Source organism: Coenobita brevimanus, chromosome 54, assembly GCF_032717465.1.
Source record: "Coenobita brevimanus isolate Jiangsu-jjx chromosome 54, ASM3271746v2, whole genome shotgun sequence".
NCBI lineage: Eukaryota > Metazoa > Arthropoda > Malacostraca > Decapoda > Coenobitidae > Coenobita > Coenobita brevimanus.
In genome coordinates this window covers 5,338,144-5,359,788 of record NC_137007.1, presented here as the reverse complement: position 1 = coordinate 5,359,788, position 21,645 = coordinate 5,338,144, and the positions used below count along the sequence as shown (strand labels likewise).

General features: G+C 44.0%; 1 protein-coding gene across 1 annotated transcript in view; it reads right to left on the bottom strand.

Moving 5' to 3' along the window:
• LOC145400993 (cilia- and flagella-associated protein 58-like) overlaps positions 1–20,962 on the bottom strand; it is a 234,544-nt gene extending 213,582 nt beyond the window's left edge. The window contains exon 1 of the mRNA XM_080273351.1: positions 20,876–20,962. Coding sequence (XP_080129477.1) covers positions 20,876–20,962 — 87 coding nt within the window. The remainder of the gene's footprint in view (positions 1–20,875) is intronic.
• Positions 20,963–21,645: the final 683 nt, after the last annotated feature.

The window sequence follows — 21,645 nt, the reverse complement described above, 5'->3', positions numbered from 1 at the left end:
ATCAAATGAGTATGAGAAAGAAGGATGTTCTCTGACGTTCGGGAAGCAATGAGAAATATGGAGAGCGGGAAACAGTGGCAAGGTACTCTCTGCGAATGTTTGTTCGTTAGAGCAGTGTGGGAATGGAGTCACCTCTCATCCTAAAATTTGGTGAATCAATCGAAAACAATAATAAATTGAATCTCCCAAGACAAACATCATTCGAGTTATGGCTTTAGTTATGCTTCACTAGTTTTACATCATCTTCGGACAAGATAGGGAAGTTTATTGGTTCGAGGCCGTATGTACGTGGCATTGGAGGCTTCGTAGCACATCTTACCTAGCTCTTTATGCTTCCTGTTACACCTTAACGTTATCCACTATGCTACTTACATCGCTTTACTAACAGCGCAACGTGTATCAGTAACATACAAGAGGATTCTGAGATGTTATGTGCAGAATAAATCGCTATGGAAGAGGTGTCACAAAATCTCCAAAGCCACTTAGCATACGACCCCTCAGACTCTGCCGGCTATTGCACCGTTCCATATCATTGAGATTCTTCGCTTAACCCCTTCAGTCAACAATGTATTTCATTTTATTCTTGCTGCCACCAAACGATTTCATTTAGCTTAGGAGAGACGACTAAGACGTGAGTTATTATACACGGCACAACAGTCATTAACTCTCCTCACAGTTGGAGCAGCAGGAAAACTCACGAGTCTGATCTAGCTGCCCAGTGATCGAATATCATCGAGGCGACCGTTTGATCTCAGATTTCCCACTGGCAAGTAAAATAATCTGAAGTTTGCCAAAATAAAAATTAGTCTCCTGAAATGGAGGGAATAGGTTAAAACAAGCGGAGTTATTCAGGAGCTTCTCTTACCATTTTCCCTTTCCTCCGGCCGTAGTCCTTAAACGGTGCCTGTCATCTGTGCCTGTTATAAAACCTCCGTATTTAGCCCTGAAAATCACCCTCGGCAGCAAGTTCCATCAGTGGGAGCGCGTCTCTGTGGCCATGGCAACCACTGTTGGGGAAAACTCATGCTTGATAAGGGTACACTTTAGTATTTTATATTTTGTAAAGCAAATTTTGTTACTATTTTACCGTTTTAATTGAATTATGTGAGATTAGAAAAATATGAGAATGACACAAGGTTACATCAAAGACTCGTTAAGTGAAACGTTTTCGTTCAAAGAATAAAGTGAAATTTTACCTTTCTTTCAGGCTATGTTCGTTTTCAGTGCCAACCGTGATCAAAGAAAAAGGTATATAATCACACACACACACACACACACACACACACACTTAGTATTCCTTGATTTAGTGATCGAGGGACATGAGTTGTTTTGCTTCTTTGATTTGGTTTAATAAATATCTTGGATGATATTTTCGACAATGAGGGCAAAATGATATATTTAACTAACCATGACGATGCAGTGCAATGAATTATGACATCACTCGTAATGAACTGTTTGTGTATTATGACAATATCCTTCATAATATTGAATCGCTAAATTTCAACATATTCAAAGAAATTGCCTCGACTAACTTCAAGTATATTGCAGTCAGTATAGGGACTCTATATACATTGCCTACATATTATTGCCGTATACCGCACAAACCTCGCTTCTCGCAGACCACTCTCGTTGCTATGCTACAAGTTGACTGATAGCGACGAGGAAAAGAGGATTCATGCAGGTGACTTTAACTTGTTGCAAATGAACTTAATGAACAATTATATGTATTAACAAGGAAAAAAACAGTGCAATACCCGCGTGCCCATCAAGTGGTCTGAGGTAAATATTTGACGTCTCCCTGTTACCTCGACAATAGACCTATTACTCTCAAAATCGAATCCCTTTATCTTTGCTTTACCCTGAACCCTTCCAGGGTCTGGTCTAAATAAGATCGAAACTGTTGAAGCTGATCTTGCCATTTGATTTTGACCTATGATCTTTCCCTGTGACCTTGACATTTCCTTGATCGTTTTCAAAATCGAACTCTTATTCTCGACATACTCTGAACACTTCCACAAACTTTAGTCTAGATCAGATAAGAACTGTTTAAAGGTACCTTAACATGTGACCTTGAACCTTAACCTACTGTTATGAGAAATCGTAGGTCAGACCATTGACTGATCCTCGACACTTCCACCAAGTTTGGCCCTAATCAGATAAAAAGCAGTGTTTATTATTCTGTTCAAGCTCAGGTACTGTACGTGGGTTGAAATTTGACCTTACCTGTGACCTTCACCATAAACTGTTTGTTTTTAAAAAATGACTCACCTCGTTGTTGCTTTAATCTCAGCCGTTATAGTAAGTTTATTCTGACCTGGATAAAAAGCTGGTTATACTAGGTCAAAATCTGACATCGTCTTGAGACCTTGATTCTTGAACCATTGTTCTAAAAAAACAATTGGTTGACCCTCAGTCATTCAAGTTTGCTTAAAATGGAATTAAAACTTTAATTTGCTCTCTCTCTCTCTCTCTCTCTCTCTCTCTCTCTCTCTCTCTCTCACACACACACACACACACACACACACACACACACACACACACACACACACACACATGAAGTAAACCACAATATCAGCTCTCTCTCCGCAAGCGCGAGTATGGTAATAATACTAAAAGACCTATAATTAATAATGCACATATAACCAACATTCAGTGGCGTACAGCCAGGCTTTTCATGATGGAGGTCAGCTGTAATGCCTGTCAAGTTTTCCAGGCTAGTTCAGCGAACAAGTAAAACTTAACCAACTGTTAAGCTGAGCCACTGAGCTCAATAGCATGGAGAAGCTTTCTCATGGGAAGCACAGCGTGGGTTTGTGTAACCGCCGCCAGGGGACCAGGGCACCGCTGATGTTTATGGACTACACCACGTCCACGCCTTTTGCAATCAGACTATGAATTCGGAAAATATAGTGCCATGGCCCACTGTTTAGCTTATGTAAGCAATAGCGAAACAGAAACAGCAAGCTAAGAACAGTGATCCAACTGCATTACCATGGTGGAGGCGACGAGTGCAGACGTTTCAGTGTAGCGGCCAAAGTTACACGTTCGCTGCGGAGATATTCTCTCCATATTATAGAGCTCAGTAAGCTGAACTCTAAATAGTGAGCGGCGTTCCGGCGCGGTGTGGCAGGCTGCACCCCTGATTGTAAAACATCAAACTCCTCTGGCCCCCCGAATTTTCTGATTGATCAGGGCGACGTGAATTTGTAATGATCATTCAGTATCGAGAACTCTTCCCAATCCTTCCACATCGACGATAAACTTTTTTTTTTTTAATGTGTCCGACTCTGGGCATAGGCTTCACAGCCTGCTAAAAAAGGCCCAGTAGTCCTCCTACGTACCATACACCTCTACATGTCACCACTTCGGCGCTCACACCCACCGTCCATGTTGAATACATGCTAGGGCTGTCACATACAGGACTGGTGAATTGGTATTAGCGGGGGTACTTTTACGACATGTCGGCGGGTATTCTGGTAGATCAGTAAAGTCTGATTTTTAAGAAATTCAAATCCTCAAACTGTTCCCTGCCCCACTCAGGACTTGAACCTGGGTCCGGGAGGGCTGCAGGCCACTTCTCTACCGATTGAGCCACCGCCTCCACTATGAGTATATTCATGTTTTTTTTTTTTTTTTTGACAATGCGTGTGTTTCAGTAATTAAAAAAAAAAAGTTGCACACTATAGATTACAATATAACAAGTTCTGGCTTGGAACGAATGATTCATGCAATTCTGAAATCAAAAGTCACCACTGAGTTCAAAGCTTCATTCTTGGGGCTACTGATCATGAGCTTATGAGGTGGGTGGTGCCGTTGCTAACATGCAATATCTACTACGCTTATTTTTACATTTCATCCACTTTATTTTTGTAAGTAATTTGATGTTAGTTATCAAACATGAAGCCTACAGTAGCTTGGAGACATCATCAGCTGTTACGCATGAACATGACACCATTGTTCTATACGAGTATACTGTATATCTATCTATCTATCTGTCTATCTATCTATCTATCTATCTATCTATCTATATATATATATATATATATATATATTGCCAGACGCCTCAATCCCGTTCGGGGTGACTACAAACAAATCGGCTCCACGTCGCCCTGCCCCCGTCATTTCACTGCCCCGCTTCCAACTCACACACCCCTCTCTCATATACCTTTCCACCCCATCCCTCCATCTCATCCTCGGCCTCCCCCTCCCTCTTTCCCCCTCCACCTCACTCACATACACTCTCTTCGTCAGTCTTTTACCCTCCATCCTCTCCACATGGCCAAACCACCTCAGTGTGTTCCTCATAACAATTCCTATCACATTCACATCCACACCACAACGCTCCTTTATATCCTCATTTGTCAGCCTGTCTTTCCATGTGACTCCACGTAATAAAAAACTCATTTACACTGCTCTCACTCTTGACTTGTGTCCTTCCAACAACGTCCAAGCTTCACTTCTGTACGTTAGAGTTGGCATCACAATACTGTCATGTAATAACTTTTTCACTTCCCTGCTTCCTATCACTGCTTTCAAGGAACCAGCAACCTTTCTTCCCTGCTGTACCCTTTCAAGCACTTCACCCTCCAAACCTCCATCCTTACTCATCATACTACCCAAGTACTTAAACGTACTCACATTTTCCAATTCCTCACCATCCAACCTCCCTGTACATTCACTGACTTCACCTCTCTCAAGGACCATCACTTTACTCTTCCCTACACTCACCTTTAGATTCCGTTTCTTAAACACTCTTCCAAACTCATCCACCAAGCCTTGCAGCTCTCCTTCGTCTTCACTCAACAACACAGTATCATCTGCAAACAACAGAACAGGGAGTTTCCAACCGCTACCCTCTCTCACCAGGACCACTCCAACATCCACTACCCTACCTTGTACCTTTTTTATTACCCCATACATGTACAGATTGAACAACCATGGAGACATGACACATCCCTGTTTCAACCCAACCTTCAAAGAGAAAAATTCACTCGGTTCACCATCCACACGCACTGCAGCCTTAGCACCATCATACATACTCTTCACAGCATTCAACAACTTCCCATCTGCTCCGTATATTCTTAATATTTTCCACAATCCTTGTCTATCCACCCTGTCATATGCTTCCTCCAAATCCATGAAAGCCGCATACAACTTCTTTCCCTTCTCTAGAAACTTTTCCACAAAAGATCTAAGAATGAATATCTGATCTACACAACCTCTTCCCTTCCTAAAGCCTCCCTGTTCTTCTCCAACTAATTCCTCTGTTCTTTCTCTAACTCTGTCAATAAGTATCCTACCATATACCTTTCCTATTATACTAAGAAGACAGATGCCCCTATGATTACCACACACTTCTTTTTCCCTTTTTCATTTGTACAAGGGAATAATTATACCTGACTTCCAATGCTCCGGGACTCTACCTTCCTCCCAGGCCAATCTGCACATTTTCCACATCCATTCTACTACTATCTCTCCCGCATACTTCAGCATTTCACCACACACTCCATCAATTCCTGGGGATTTCCCCAATTTAACTTTCTTCATTGCTTCCACAACTTCTATCCTACTGATTTCTTCCTGTCTTCTCACCTCCCTCCTTCTCCCAGCCATTCCCCAGCCACTTATCCTCGCATTGTATTTATTCTCTATGTTTAACAGTTCCTGAAAGTGTTCGCTCCATCTGCTCACTTTTTTCCCTTCTCCACTAGTAATCAACCATATTTATATATATATATATATATATATATATATATATATATATATATATATATATATATATATATATTTAACCCATTGGAGCTCAGTGTCCAGAGTATAGGACAGAACTGGGATTTTTTAAGTCATTATAAAGTAGGGAACCCCTGGGTAGGGACCTATGAGCTTCGCATCTATGAGCTGATAGGCGGAGGGCGGTACGCTTAGTGCCCTCCCAGTGCAATGCCTCGCCCAGCACCCCTGGGATCCAATGGGATATATATATATATATATATTGTTACGGAACAGAGAAAGATAATGTACACTTTAAGTGAGAATACTAAAAATCACTACTGTCCCGTAAAGTTCCAGGTTCAAAACAAAAGAGTTAGGTAAAATTACAAGTTAAAGTTTAATGCTCAAACTAACAACAAAACATTTAGGACTCATAAGGATAATGTAATGGCAAAAAACAGGTTAAATATATGGTTAACTGCAATAGCCTCTATTAACACGAAATTAGCATGAGTATATTTATCTAAGTCAGCCCTTATAAAATGAAAATACCAGATAATACTCAGTGAATGCAAGATATATTATTACAGATACAAAATATTATTAATAATGGCTGACAGTAAAACTTTTCATTAAGCACAAAAACCTCACTAGGCCTACGAATTAACACCTTATGCTATACAGTACAAGAAAAAATGCAATAACACTTATACTCAAATTACACAGCTGCTAGATGGTTGGAGACTTCCTGAGCACTCATAATAATAACAACTGTACAGGGGAGGACAGAGATGTGAGCAAAATGAGGAGTAGATCTAAGTGGCAATTAATGTAGAGAATGAGCTCATTATATAGGGGCCGGCAGAGCTTGATACAACTTGTAAGAAGGACGCGCAAATGAAGCCAGAGGGGACAAAGAGTTGACAATCCTGCTCTGAACAACAGAAAGAACGACTTACTCTACTATAAGGGAGGACGGGGGGAGTGAGGTAGAACACGCTCGTGATCAAACATGCAGCATACTGTACGTTAGAATTACACAAAGGATGATGAAATCATAGGCTATGTAACAATATATATACATGTATGTATATATATATATATATATATATATATATATATATATATCTTTATGCGAGGAAGAAGGAACCAAAGGCCATGAGCCCGCAGTAACGGTTCCCTCCAGGAGAAAAAAAAAATACAATAGAGATCCAAATTCAAGATCCGATCATTTTGAGATGCCTGGACACAATGCGTTTCAAAGACTGGAGATCATAGGCAGCAAAAAATACAGACAGAGGGAGACAGTTCCAGAGTTGACCTGTTGCATAAATGAAAGACTGGGAGTAACGGTTAACTCTTGCATTAGAGAGTTGGACAGAAAAGGGATGAGAGTTTGCTGCCAGACGGGTGCTACGCGCCCGTCGTAGAGGTGGAGGAATGCAAGCAGACAGTTCAGAGGAGCAGTGACCATTAAAGTAGCGATAGAAGAGAGATAAAGATGCAGCAGTGCGGTGAAGAGACAGAGGTTGAAGGGAGTCAGTAAGAGGAGGAGAGATAATGAAACGAAAAGCCTTTGACTCCACCCTATTGAGAAGAGCTGTATGTGGGGAGCCTCCCCACACATGAGAGTTGTACTCCACACAGAGGCAGATAAAACCCCTGTATAGAGTCAACAATTGTGCAGGGGTAAAGAAAGAGCGGAGTCGGCTTAGCACACCTAATCTCTTGGAAGCAGATTTTACAAGAGATGTAATATGATCTTTCCAAGATAAGTCCCGAGTAAATGAAAAGCCAAGCATGTTCAAGGATGACGCAGGATTAAGCTGAATATTATTAAACATCAGTGGGTATACCTCTGGAAGATTTCGTCGGGTTGATAGGTGTAAGAACTGAGTCTTAGATGCATTAAAAACAACCATATTATTTTTACCCCAGTCAGAGATACGAGCCAAGTCAGACATTAGGTGTGCCATAGCCTCATCCCTTGTTTGTTGAAGTAACTGTTGAGATGGGCGTTGCGGGAACTGAATGGAAAGGTGAAGGGTGGAGTCATCAGCGTATGAGTGGATATGGTTAGATGTACAGCTTAGAAGATCACCGATGAATAAAAGGAAGAGAGCTGGTGATAGGACAGAGCCCTGAAGAACACCACTGTTGATAGATCTAGGAGAAGAATGATGGCCGTCTACAACAGCGTCTATAGAACGACCACAAAGGAAGCTAGTGATGAAGGCACAGATAGAAGGATAGAAACCATAGGAGGGCAGTTTGGAAATTAAAGATTTATGCCAGACTCGATCGAAAGCCTTTGAGATGTCAAGTGCAATGGTAAAGCTTTCGCCAAAGTCCCGAAAGGAGGATGACCAGGAGTCTGAAAGGTAGGTGAGAAGATCGCCAGTGGAGCGTCCCTGACGGAACTCATACTGACGATCGGAAAGAAGGCTGTGATAGGAAAGATGCCTTAAATTTTTTTTTATTGAGAATTGACTCGAAAACTTTTGAAATACAGGACGTTAAAGCAATTGGACGATAGTTGGAGGGTTGGGAGTGGTCACCCTTCTTTGGGACTGGTTGAATGAGAGCAAACTTCCAGCAAGAAGGAAAGGTACAAGTTGACAGACAAAGGCGAAAGAGTTTGCCTAGGCAGGGTGTAAGCAGAGAAGCACAGTTCTTGAGAACAACAGGAGGGACCCCATGAGGCCCATATGCCTTGTTAATACTGAGGCCAGTGATGGCAGAAAATACATCAACTGAAGAAATTTTAATGTCAGCCATGAGGAAGTCAGAGGGGGGAAGTGATGGAGGAACAGCACCGGAATCGTCTAAGGTGGAATTGGAGGAGAAAGTCTGTGCGAAGAGATCTGCTTTATCAGTAGAAGAAATAGCTACAGAACCATCAGAGTAGAAAAGAGGAGGGAACGATGATGAGGTAAAGTTGTTAGAAAGATTTTTAGCAAGGTGCCAGAAGGAGCGGGAAGAATTCGAGTTGGAGAGTTGAGAGCATTTACTATGAATGAAATTATTTTTAGTAGAGCGAAGAACAGACTTAGCACGATTCCGGGCAGAAACGTAAAGATGATGTGATTCAGGGGTGGGTTGGCTCCGGTACCTTTTGTAGGCCCTCTCCTTGTTGCGGACAGCATTAGAACAAGCGTGATTAAACCAAGGCTTTCTTGCGTTAGTCAAAGGATATGAGAAAGGAATGTATGCTTCCATGCCCGAGAGAATAACCTCCGTAATGCGCAAGGCACACTCAGATGGCTCACGGCCATGGAAGCAATAATCATTCCAGGGAAAATCAAAGAAGTACTGCCTGAGGGCCTCCCAGTCCGCGGCTCCAAAATGCCACAGACGACGTTTCCCTTGTGGGTCCACAGGCCGTACCGGAGTGATAGGACAGGTTAAGGTAATAAGGTTGTGATCGGAGGAGCCCAACGGAGAGAAAAGATTAACAGAGTAAGCAGAAGGATTAGTTGTAAGGAACAGGTCAAGTATGTTGGAGCTCTCTCCAAGGCGGTCAGGGATACGGGTAGGGTGCTGTACAAGCTGCTCTAGGTCATTAAGGATAGAAAAGATGTAGGCTTGTTCACCAGGTGGATCCGTGAAAGGAGAGGAGAGCCAAAGGTGGTGGTGAACATTGAAATCTCCAAGAATGGAGATTTCAGAGAAAGGAGAAATGGATAGAATGTGTTCCATCGTAGAAGTAAGATAGTCGAAGAATTTTTGATAGTCAGTAGAATTAGGGGATAAGTAAACAGCACAGATATATTTAGTCAGAGAATGACAGGAAAGCCGAAGCCAGAGTGTGGAGAATTCAGAAGAATCAAGTTCAGGAACACGAGAGCAAGATAAGTTGTTGCATATATATACACAACAGCCACCTTTGGCTTTGAAATGAGTATAGAGAAAGTAGTAGGATACAGAAAAGGGTTTGCTGTCAGTTGCCTCAGACAGCTGAGTCTCCGTTAGAAAAAGAAGGTGAGGTTTAGAGGAGGAGAGGTGGTGCTCAACAGAGCGAAAGTTAGAGGAAAGGCCGCGAATGTTGCAGAAATGAAGAAGGAGAGAGTCAGACAGTGGTTCCAGGCACCTCGAGTCGTCACCGGGAGAGGGGCGGATGGTGGGCATTTATGGTCCCCCCCCTAGGGACTCCGAGGCTTGATGAAGCGACGCCATTTTTGTGAATTTTGAATAGGAAGTGTAGTGTGTACTGTGCATGTAGTTTGGTGTAGATAGTTAGAGAATTTGTACTGGAGAGCATGGTGGCCTACTCTCTGTGTAACTGAGACACTTAAAAATGTTCAGCAAAGGGGGATGGTCAGGAACTAGTCCAGAGGGCTGATGAAACGGGAGCTCCAGCACTCCCTGTCATCAGCTTTCCATCCACCTCGGGAGTACTGCCCTGCTCGACTGGTGCTACAGTCTACTCCTACTCATATATATATATATATATATAATTATCCGGACCTCCTTTCCCACCCTAGGGTAGGGTGAGGAGTAACAATGTCCAGACAGCCCAAATTTGCCCAGTCCAATGGGCCACGCTTCCATTCACTCATCATTCAAGACCCCGGAATCCTGGCTCTATCGGATACGCCAAAAACATTCACCACGATCTGTAGCTTCGCATAAAAGGTATCCGACTGAGTCAATCTGGACGCTACCACGTTAAAAAGGGATGCCAAATCCTTGACCATGCACTTCTCCTCACAAAACTCATCCAGCCAGCTCGATTTCTTGTCAGTTCCCTAGCCTCACCTACTTCCAAACCTCTCTCCCTCAAGCACTCATCCACCATATCTCTCCACCTTCTCCTTGGCCTACCTCACCTCCTCCCTCCTTCAAATTCTCTCACATATACCTTTTTCACCACTCTATTGTTATCCATTCTCCCCACATGACCATACTATACCAGTACACTTCAATTCTTGTGTCTACCGCCTTCCTCACTCCACATCTTTCACGAATCACATTATTTCGCATCCTATCCACCCTCTGTACTCCACATACATTCCTCGGCAGTCCCATCTCCACTGCTGTTTCTCTTGACTTCTCATTTTCATGCCACACCATAGTCTCACATCCATATGTTAAAGCTGGCAATAACACTCCTTCATGTAAGCCTCGTGCAACTGCAGCACTGGAGCCTCTGTTTCTTATCAAGGCCTCCTTGTGTCACTCTACTTTCCACTTCTTTTGCACATTTTCCTCTCTTTTCTATCACTGTACCCAGGTATTTGAACTCTCTCACCAATTCGAGTCTCTCTCTATTCACTGTACCATCGCACTGGGAGTCACCTTCTTTCTCAATAACCATCACTTATATATATATATATATATATATATATATATATATATATATATATATATATATATATATATATATCGAACAACCAAGGAGACATCACACAGCCCTGTTGCACGCTCACACCGATCGAGAACCATTCACTTAGCTGCCCATTAACCCTTACACATGCTTCACTACCATCATAAAAATCTTAACGGCACCTAGCAGCTTAACATCTACACCGAACATGCGCAAAACTTTCCACAATCCTTCTCTGTCCACTTTGTCGTATGCTTTTTCCAGATCCATGAATTCCATAAACACCTTATGGTCCTTCTCACAAGCTTTCTCTGCTATCTTTCTCACTGTAAATATTTGATCCACATCCTCTGCCACTCCTAAAGCCACCCTGTTCATCACTCACAAGGACTTCTGATACCTCTCTTACTTTCTCTATAATAATTCTTCCATATGCCTTCCCTACCACACTCAATAAACTTATGCCATGATAATTCTTGCACTCGCGTCGCTCACCTTTATTTTTGTACAGGAGTACAGTCCCAGCCTTTTTCCACTCTGCAGGCACACTTTTACTCCTCCATGCCTTCTTACATATCTCCAACAAGCACTTCATTCCACTCTCTCCACTACACTTAAGCATCTCTGCATACATCTCATCAACCCCAGCTGCTTTCCCATTTTTCAGCCGTTTCACAGCACTCTTCACCTGTGCGAGTGTAACGTCTCCTGTCACTGCATTCCTTCTCTGCACATCCCCAAAACCAACCACATTTACAGCCGCTCTGCTCTCTCTATTCCCATTCATCAGGCTTTCAAAATATTCTTTCCATCTGGTCCTTACTTCATCCCCATATGTTAGTAATCTACCACCTACATCCTTCACACCATCACATTTCTTTCTGCTTTCACTTCTATATTTCCGCACCTCTTTCCAGAATAACTTCCTATTTTCAGAGTAGTTTGCATTCATTTTTCTTCCTTGATCATCATTTACCTCCTTCTTTTTCCTCTTCACTAGTCTCTTTACGTGCTTCTTGCTCACATTATATTCAGTCCTTATTTCAACTGAACCTCTGTCCTGTAACCACTTTAGCCACTTCTTCCTCTTTACCTCCACAGCTCTCTTAACCTCCTCATCCCACCATGCAGTACCTACCTTCTTTGTTGTTACTCTTACCACAACACACACCGCTTTAGCATTCTCAAGTGATCCCTATATGCATTCCACAGACTGTTCAGATCCATTTCATTCCAATTCACTGATTCTAACTCCTCCTCTACTTTGGTCCTGTAATCATCTGCCATTTCTTTGATTCCCAGCTTCTCAACTTTCAATCTTTCTCCCTGACTGCTCCTCTCTTTCCTGATCCACCTCACTCCTCTCAGCTTGATCTTGCATGCCAGAATCATATAATCTGACAGACCTCCACATCGTCTTCTCGCTGCCCATGTATCAGCAACGATTCCCATCATCGAACTCTCTACGAGCACGTAATCAATCAGGCTTCTTTCAACACGATCCCCATTCCCTCTATACCATGTATATCTATGTGCATCTTTGTTTGAAATACGAGTTACAAATGCACAACCTCCTCTCCTGACACATATCTTATAGTCGCTTCCCATTATCATTTTCTCCTGGTACTGTATAACAACCCATTATGTCATCCTGTGGACCAGTGCCTACTCTTCCATTCATATCCCCCATTGCGATCACCTTACAGCTCGTAGGAGGAAGTCGTTGAGGCATTCAGTAGGAGGTGGGTGGATGTGGCGTGTTTGCAGGAAATCCGGTACAGGGGTGGATCAGCCAGAAAGATTGTCGGGAAGGGCTGTTGCTATAAGTTGTTTTGGCAGGGGGGGGACAGACGGATATGGAGGTGTTGGTGTGATGGTTGCGGAGAAATGGGTGGAATATCTTATGAATGTTTTGAGAGTAAGCGATAGGATATTGGTAGTGAAAATTCTGTTGGGTAGAAAGATAGCTGCGATTATATCGGCATATGCTCCACAGGCAGGATTGGATGAAGCAGAGAAAGATAAATTTTGGGATGATTTAATACGTGTAGTGGGTGGTATGCGGGATGATGAGATAGTGATTTTGGTAGGGGACTTAAATGGTCAGGTAGGTGAAGCAGCACAAGGTTATGAAGGAGTGCATGGGGGATGTGCGTATGGTATAAGGAATGCAAAAGGGGAAAGGATACTCGAGTTTGGGGAGGCAACGGACATGATTGTGTGCAACACATATTTTAGGAAAAGAGACAGTAGGTTAATTACGTATGAGTCTGGGGGAAATAGCAGTCAGATAGATTATTTTCTGGTTAGGAGGGCCGATAGGAGGTTAGTGAGGGATGTTAAAGTTATAGGAAGTGAGGAGTGTGTGCAGCAGCACAAACTATTGATTTGTGATATGGTGCTTAAAGAACAAGTGATGAAAAAGAGGACTTATGTACCTAAGGGGAAAATATGGAAGCTGAAAAGCCAAGTAGTAAGGGACGCCTTCTATAGCGAGTTGAGGATAGTGGTGGCTGAACAGGGAGCTGTAGACAGAGGCGTTAATGAACAGTACAGAGCCCTCAAGAACAATTTCTTGAGAGTTACTGATGTAACATGCGGTTGGACAAGAGGACCACCAAGACATAAAGGAACTTGGTGGTGGGATGAGGGTGTAGATGCTGCAGTTAAGGAGAAAAGAAGGCTTTTCCCGGAATGGAAGAAGGGTGGTAGCAAAGAGGAATATTTGGCTGCCAAGCGTAGGGCTAGAAGAGAGGTATACAGGGCAAAGTCTGAGTCACAGAGACTATTACTTGATAATCTAAATCATGGGGAAAGGAAAAAATATGATATTTAGGGTGGCAGGTCGGGGTGTTGTGGGTGGGCGGTGTGTGGGGGTGGTGGGGGGGGTGAGCGGTGGGGGTGTTGGGGATGCGTGGGGAGAGCGTTGTAGCAGGTTGTCGGGTGGGGAGTTTGGCTGGGGCGGGGAAGGTTTGGAGCCAGCAGATCCAGAGTCTGGCCCTTGGCCTTTGGTTGATGCTGCTGCTTTGGGTGGGGCGGTGGGCGGGGTGGGGGTGGGGGGGGCAGCGGGTGTGTCTGGGTTGGCTGCCGAAGTGCTGGGGGCCTCGGGCGGCGTGGGGGTGGGTTTAGTCTATCTATCTATCTATCTATCTATAGCCCGACGCCCTAATCCCGCAAAGGGTGGCCGCAGACAAAACGCCTCCAAGTCACTCTGTCACCCACCATTTGACTCCCCTCCCCCCAACTCACCCCCCCCTCCCTCATATACCTCTCAACTCCATCCCTCCACCTCATCCTCGGTCTACCCCTCCCTCTCCCTCCCTCCACCTCACCTACATACACCCTCTTAGTCAGTCTTTCATTCTCCATTCTCTCCACATGTCCAAACCACCTCAGTGTATTTCTCCTAATCTTTTCAACCACATCCACATCTACCCCACAACGTTCCTTCACTTCTTCATTCGTCAACCTGTCCCTCCACGTCACTCCACATGCTCCTCTCAAGTAACTCATTTCCACTGCTCTCACTCTTGACTTGTTCCCCTCTTGCAAGGTCCACGCCTCGCTTCCATACGTCAGGGTAGGGATCACAATACCATCATGCAGTGACTTCTTAACTTCCATACTCACCTCCCTATTTCTCATCACTGCTTTCAGTGTACCAACAACCTTTCTTCCCTGCTGTACCCTTTCACGTACTTCATCCCCCAAAGTTCCATCCTTACTCATCACACTACCCAAGTACTTGAATGCACTCACATTCTCCATATCCTCACCATCCAACCTCACTGCACACTCTGTGACTTCATTCCTCTCAAACACCATAACTTTACTTTTGTTTACATTAACTTTCAGCTTCCTCCTCCTACACACTGTCCCAAATTCATTCACCAAACCTTGCAACTCCCATTCATCATCACTCAACAATACTGTATCATCAGCAAACAGCAACACCGGAAGCTTCCAAATCTCACCCTCATTCATTAGGGCCACCCCACATCCACTGCCCTACCTTGCACCTCCTTTACAACCCCATCCATATATATATTAAACAGCCATGGAGACATCACACACCCCTGTTTCAGTCCCACATTGAGATCAAAGAACTCACTCAGCTCACCATCCACTCGCACCGTAGCCCTAGCTCCCTCGTACATACTCTTCACAGCACTCAACAATTTCCCCTCCACTCCATATATTCTTAATACCTTCCACATACCTTGCCTATCTATTCTGTCATAAGCTTTCTCCAAGTCCATGAAGGCAGCATACACCTTCCTTCCCTTCTCTAAATACTTCTCCACTAAACATCTTAGAACAAATATCTGATCTACACACCCTTTTCCCTTCCTAAATCCCCCTTGTTCTTCTCCAACTAGCTCCTCTGTCATATGCCTAACCTTATCAATGAGTATTCTACCATATATTTTACCAGTCACACTAAGAAGGCAAATACCCCTATGGTTACCACATTCTTCTCTCTCCCCTTTTCCTTTGTACATAGGAACAATTATACCTGATTTCCAGTCCTCTGGAACCCTTCCCTCTTCCCAAGCCAATCTACACAACTTCCATATCCACTCCACAACAATCTCACCCCCATACCTAAGCATTTCACCACACACTCCATCAATTCCTGGGGCCTTTCCCAGCTTAATCTTCTTCATCGCTTCCACTACTTCCGACCTACTGATCTCTTCCTCCCTCCTCTCATCTCTTCTTCTCCCAGCCATTCCCCAACCACTTATACTCACACTGCTCTCACTCTCTACATTCAACAAATCCTCAAAGTGCTCCTTCCATCTCCTCAATTTCTCTCTCTTCTCCACCAACAATCTATTATTCCTATCTTTCACTCCCCTACTATTTCCCCTTTCACACTGCCTTACTTTCTTTACCTCCTTCCAAAACAATTTCTTACTCTCCCTCAATTTCATACTCAGATTCCTCCCAAACTCTTCATCCACTTTCTTCTTACTCTCCTTCACCAGTCTCTTAACTTCCCTTCTCCTGCTCACATATACCTCTCTCTTCTCTCTCTCATCTTCTCCCCTACCTCTACTCGCCAACCATTCACCATATGCCTTCTTCTTTTGTTCCACAGCTCGTTTCACCTCATCATTCCACCATGCTGTCCCTTGCACACCCTTGCATCTCCTCCTCACTCCACAAACCGCCTCACACGCTGCGCTTATCTCTTCCGTGAATATCTTACATACATCTTCCACCCCTTCCATCTGCTCTAGCTCATACCTTCCCAGTCTTTCTTCCACTATGCTCTTATACTCTGTCATTTTCTCACTAACTTGCAATTTCTCCACTCTTCTCACAGGAGCTGCTTCCTCCTGTCTTCCCCTTCGTCTCCTCAACCACTTTCTTTGCAGCTCTACCTTGGCCATCACTAAGTGATGGTCCGAGACTCCATTCCCCCACCCTCTCCACACCCTTGCATCCAACACTTGTCTTCTCATTCGCTCATCCACACACACGTAGTCTATCATTGCCTTTCGTTCAACAAGTTCACCATCCATCCTCCTCATTACTCTCCATGTATACCGGTGGATCATCTTATGACGAAAGTAGGTGTTGGCTATTGCCAACCCCTTACCAGCACAGATGTCCACCAAAGCACTACCATTCCCATCTACTTCAGCTGGCACACCCCACTGACCAACCACTCCATCCACTCGTACATTCCCAACTTTGCCATTCATGTCTCCCATCAACAGCACTCTCTCACTCCTCTCAAACTTGTCCATACATGCTTCTACTCTCGCCCAAAACTCATCTTTCACTCTTGCCACTCGATCCTCTGTTGGAGCATACACACATACAATCGCCCATGCTTGTATACCTACTTTCATCCTCACCCATACAATCCTTGCACCCACTGTTCCATCTTGTGCGGTGTGTGTGTTGTCCCAGATGATTGGCTGAAGAGTGTAATTGTAAATGTGTATAAAGGGAAGGGTGATGCCCTGGAAAGAGGAAATTATAGAGGTATAAACCTTTTAGATCAGATAATGAAGGTAATGGAGAGAGTTTTAGAAGGTATGATTAGAGAAAGAGTGAATATTGATGAGATGCAGTTTGGGTTTATGCCAGGTAGGGGGACCACTGATGCTATATTCATTGTTCGATAGCTTCAGGAAAAATATATTGGTAGGAGAAGGGATCTTTATTTTGTTTTTGTTGATTTGGAAAAGGCCTTTGACAGAGTCCCTAGAGAAATGGTGAAGTGGACAATGAGAAAGCTTGGCTTGGAGGAGTGGCTGGTTAGGGTAATTATGGCTATGGATGTGGGTGCTCACACCCAGGTAAGAGTGAATGGAGATTTGAGTGATGAGTTTTCAGTGAATGTTGGTGTGCATCAGGGGTCAGTCTTGAGTCCCATGTTGTTTATCATGGTACTTGAAGCCCTTTCACGTGACTTTAGAAACGGATTCCCGTGGGAGTTGTTGTATGCTGATGATTTGGTGTTGATTGCAGAGAACGAAAGGGAGGCGGAGGAAAGGTTTAGGAAGTGGAGAGATGGTATGGGGCACAAGGGTTTAAGGGTAAATGCAGATAAAACAAAAGTGATGATATCTAGGGTTGGTGGCGGTACTGTCAAAGACGAGGGAGAGTGGCCATGTGCAGTTTGCCACAAGGGCGTGGGAAGTAATTCCATCTTGTGCGGTGTGTGTGATAAATGGGTGCATAAGAGATACAGTGGTATCAGAGGTAGACTGCTAGATAATGCTGATTTTATGTGTACGGCGTGTCGGGGTGAGCAGGTGGAGATTGTCAGACGTGAAAGGATTGAACTTGCTGGTGAATTTCTTGAGTGTGTGGAAGAGGTTTGTTATTTGGGAGACATGTTGTGTGCTGGAGGTGGGGCTAGAGCTAGCTCTGTGGCTAGGGTGAGAAGTGGTTGGAAGAAGTTCAGGGAGCTCTTGCCTCTTCTGACATTGAGAGGTCTCTCCCTACGTGCTAAGGGGTCTTTGTATGCAGCATGTGTTAGGAGTGTAATGCTGTATGAGACCTGGGCAGTGAATGAGGAAGATATTCGCCGGCTCAGACGTACAGAAATGACAATGATTAGATGGATGTGCAGTGCGTCCCTGCGTCCAAGGCCTGGAGGGGCTGGGTTTACGATGGAAGAGTTGAGAGGTAGGATGGGACTGGAGTGTATTGGTGTTGTGATGATGAGAGGTAGATTGAGATGGTTGGACATGTGGAGAGGATGGGGGATGATAATTGGGTGAGGAAGGTGAGAAGTGTTAATATTGGGGGTGGGGTTATGAGGGGTAGACCGAGAAAGACATGGGACAAGGTCATTAAGTGTGACCTCAGGGTTAAGGGACTGAACAGGGAGGCTGCTATGGATCGTGCAGCGTGGAGAGCCGTCATTAGGTGACCAAGGCCGACACATGCAAGCATGTTGGAGCCTTTAAAAAACGAAAACGTAAACTTCATCCAGATCATCCCAAAACCTTTCTTTCTCTCACTCCTGTCCTTACACGGTGCATATGCTACAATCACTGCCACTTTCACCTTCTCAAACTTGAACTTGACATACATACACCTCGAGCTGACACATGTGTAGCCTCTCATTCCACTCTGCCACGCCTCATTCATCAACAAAGCAACTCCTTCCTTGCTTCTTCCTCGCCCATTCATTCTCGATCTTACACACGGAGCAATACATGGCAAATGAAATTCAGTGTGGACAAGTGTCATGTAATCAAGTTTGGTAAAAGTGGAAAAAGACCTGATTGGGATTATAAGTTAGGAAGTAAAACCCTACACACATCAGAAAAAGAGAAGGACCTAGGTGTGATTATCAATAACAGACTATCTCCGGCTGACCACATCAGTGACAAGGTACGGAACATGTACACCCTCTCAAAAAATTTTCGGCACTCCTTGCTGTGATACCCTTCGCAACGATCACGGTTACAGACCGCGAGAATACGTGGTGTGGTTTGTACCTCTGTACCTCTCTCCCTCTCCCATTAGAATTCATCATTAGCAGACGAATTAACACACACCATCAACACAGGGCCAGGGATACCAACCATGCACCGTCATTCAGGAGCTGATTCAGAATGCTTCGTGTGGTGTGGCATTATGTATCGTGCCGTAAGGGTGCCGAATTTTTTTTTTATAGCCTGTACAGTATACACTGTTTGCAAATATGAGAATAGCATTCACATACACAAATGAGGACATGCTAAGAAAGATAATAACACCATTCATCAGACCAACCCTATAGTATGCGTCAGTAGTCTAGAGTCCTCAACTCAAAAAACACATAGATAAGATTGAAAAAGTTCAAAGGGCCGCTACAAGATGGGTACCAAGCTTAAGGGATCTAAGCTACGAAGAAAGGCTGGAAAAACTTAATCTACCTACACTACAGGAAAGAAGAAAAAGAGAAGACGTTATTATGCTATATAAATGCATATCAGGGAAGGAGAAAATAGCGGTCTATCAGGGAAGGAGAAAATAGCGGTCTATCAGGGAAGGAGAAAATAGCGGTCTATCAGGGAAGGAGAAAATAGGTTATGTAATGTCTTTCACATTACATAACCTATGGGGATGCATCAGCAAGAGGACACTGCAAAAAACAGCATAAAAAGAGAGGCGATAGAGACGCAAGGAAATTTAGTTTCCCAAATAGAACAATTGATCAGTGGAATGCACTACCGAATGAAATAGTGTGTGCCAAAACAATTCATAAATTTAAGGATATGTACGATAAAAATGGTTTGATACTCGGGACAATACGAGCTTGACTCATTGCTGTAAAGATACAATTACGTAAGAACATTTCACACCCTCCCACTCCTCCACTTCACACCCTTCCATCTTCGTTTCACACAATGCCACCACGGCATATCTCGCACTCTTGAACACATTCACCACTTCCATCCTCTTGCTCTCTTCATTCACACCTCTCACATTCGTGATGGCCATGCGAACCTGCCCATTTGGTTGGGGCCCTGGGCATGTATTGGACCCTCCGAGGCTCTCTGAAACGACTGCCATGATTAAGTGATTTTGGATGGGGGAATCTGGGGAACACTTAACCCTGCCAGAAACCCGGGTTATATGGTTACCACCCGGCGTAGTAAATGGTTTCCTAGGTACAGGAAACCATTTGGCTTGTCACTCAGTGTAGAAATCATATGGCATCTCTACACTGAGTGAGTGGATGATGGGCGCCCCCATCCACCTTTCTGATATATATATATATATATATATATATATATATATATATATATATATATATATATATATATATATATATATATATATAGATAGATAGATATTAGGGTGTTCAGAAAAATCGAACCTTCAGGAACTTGAAGGGCAAAGTGTTTATTCAGTTCTAATACTGGTGGGAACTACGCCATACTTTGCAGTTTTTCTTTGGTCTTCTCAAACCCATGCCTAATTTCAACGCGAGTTGCAATGCAAGTGGTAACTCCCGCCTTGATCGCAGCAGGGCTTGACGTGAGGGAACTCACGCTGTCTGTCGGATCTCTTCACTCTGTTCAGAAGGAATCAAGGACTGAGATCGCTGAAAAGATCAAAAAAGAATTCCAGACACAAACACCCTTGATTCTCCATTTTGATGGAAAGCTCTTGCCCAACATCGATGGTAGCAGCCGCAGTGATCGCCTGGCGATTGTTGTTACAGGTATTGGTACGGAGAAGATCTTGGCGATCCCTAAGATCCCTGCTGGAAAGGGTGAAGCAATGGGAGCAGCAGTGCTAAGGACTTTAGATGAATGGCCAGAAGTGAAGCCCTGGAATGCAGGGCTCTGTTTTGATACTACAGCATCTAACACTGGGGTTCACAGCGGAGCTTGCTTTGCCACTGAAAGAGGTCTCCAAGTCCCGCTGTTGTTCTTGGCATGCAGGTACCACATGCATGAACCCATAGTGGCAGGGATCTTTGACCTCTCTTTCTCTTCTTCTGGCCCTGAAATACCTCTCTTCCGTCGTTTCAAAGAGTTCTGGAACAAAATTGACACAGATTTCTTCGATCCCTACTATGATGACCTAGATGAAAAATCTCAGTAGTGGATTGCCAACAGAGCCGAGGACATTGAACACTTCATACTCAGCACATGGATTGTGTGCAACCCTGTGATGGCTACCTGGAGCTCCTCCAGCTGTCTTTAGCTTTCCTCGGCAAGAAGCCAGCACGGGTGACCGTTCACTGTCCAGGTGCCTATCACAGAGCACGTTGGATAGCCAAAGGCCTTTACAGCCTCAAGATCTTTCTTTTCAGAAATCAGCTGAAGGATACATGGCATCGAAAGGAGGCCATGAAACGCATCTGTGTCTTCCTTGTCACCATCTACATAATGCACTGGTCTGAAGCCCCATTTGCTGTCGACGCTCCAAGCAATGACCTCAGTCTCCCGAAGAAGACTGAAGAATTCAAAGGGATGGATCCCGTTGTAGCAAAGAAGGCACTAGACAAAGTCAAAAGCTACCTCTGGTACCTCAGTGAGGACCTGGCTCCACTAGCCATGTGTTCTGACAAAGCCTCTGCTGAGGAATAGCAGGAAATGCTAAAAAATATGATCATCGCACTGCCGAGGAAGAAG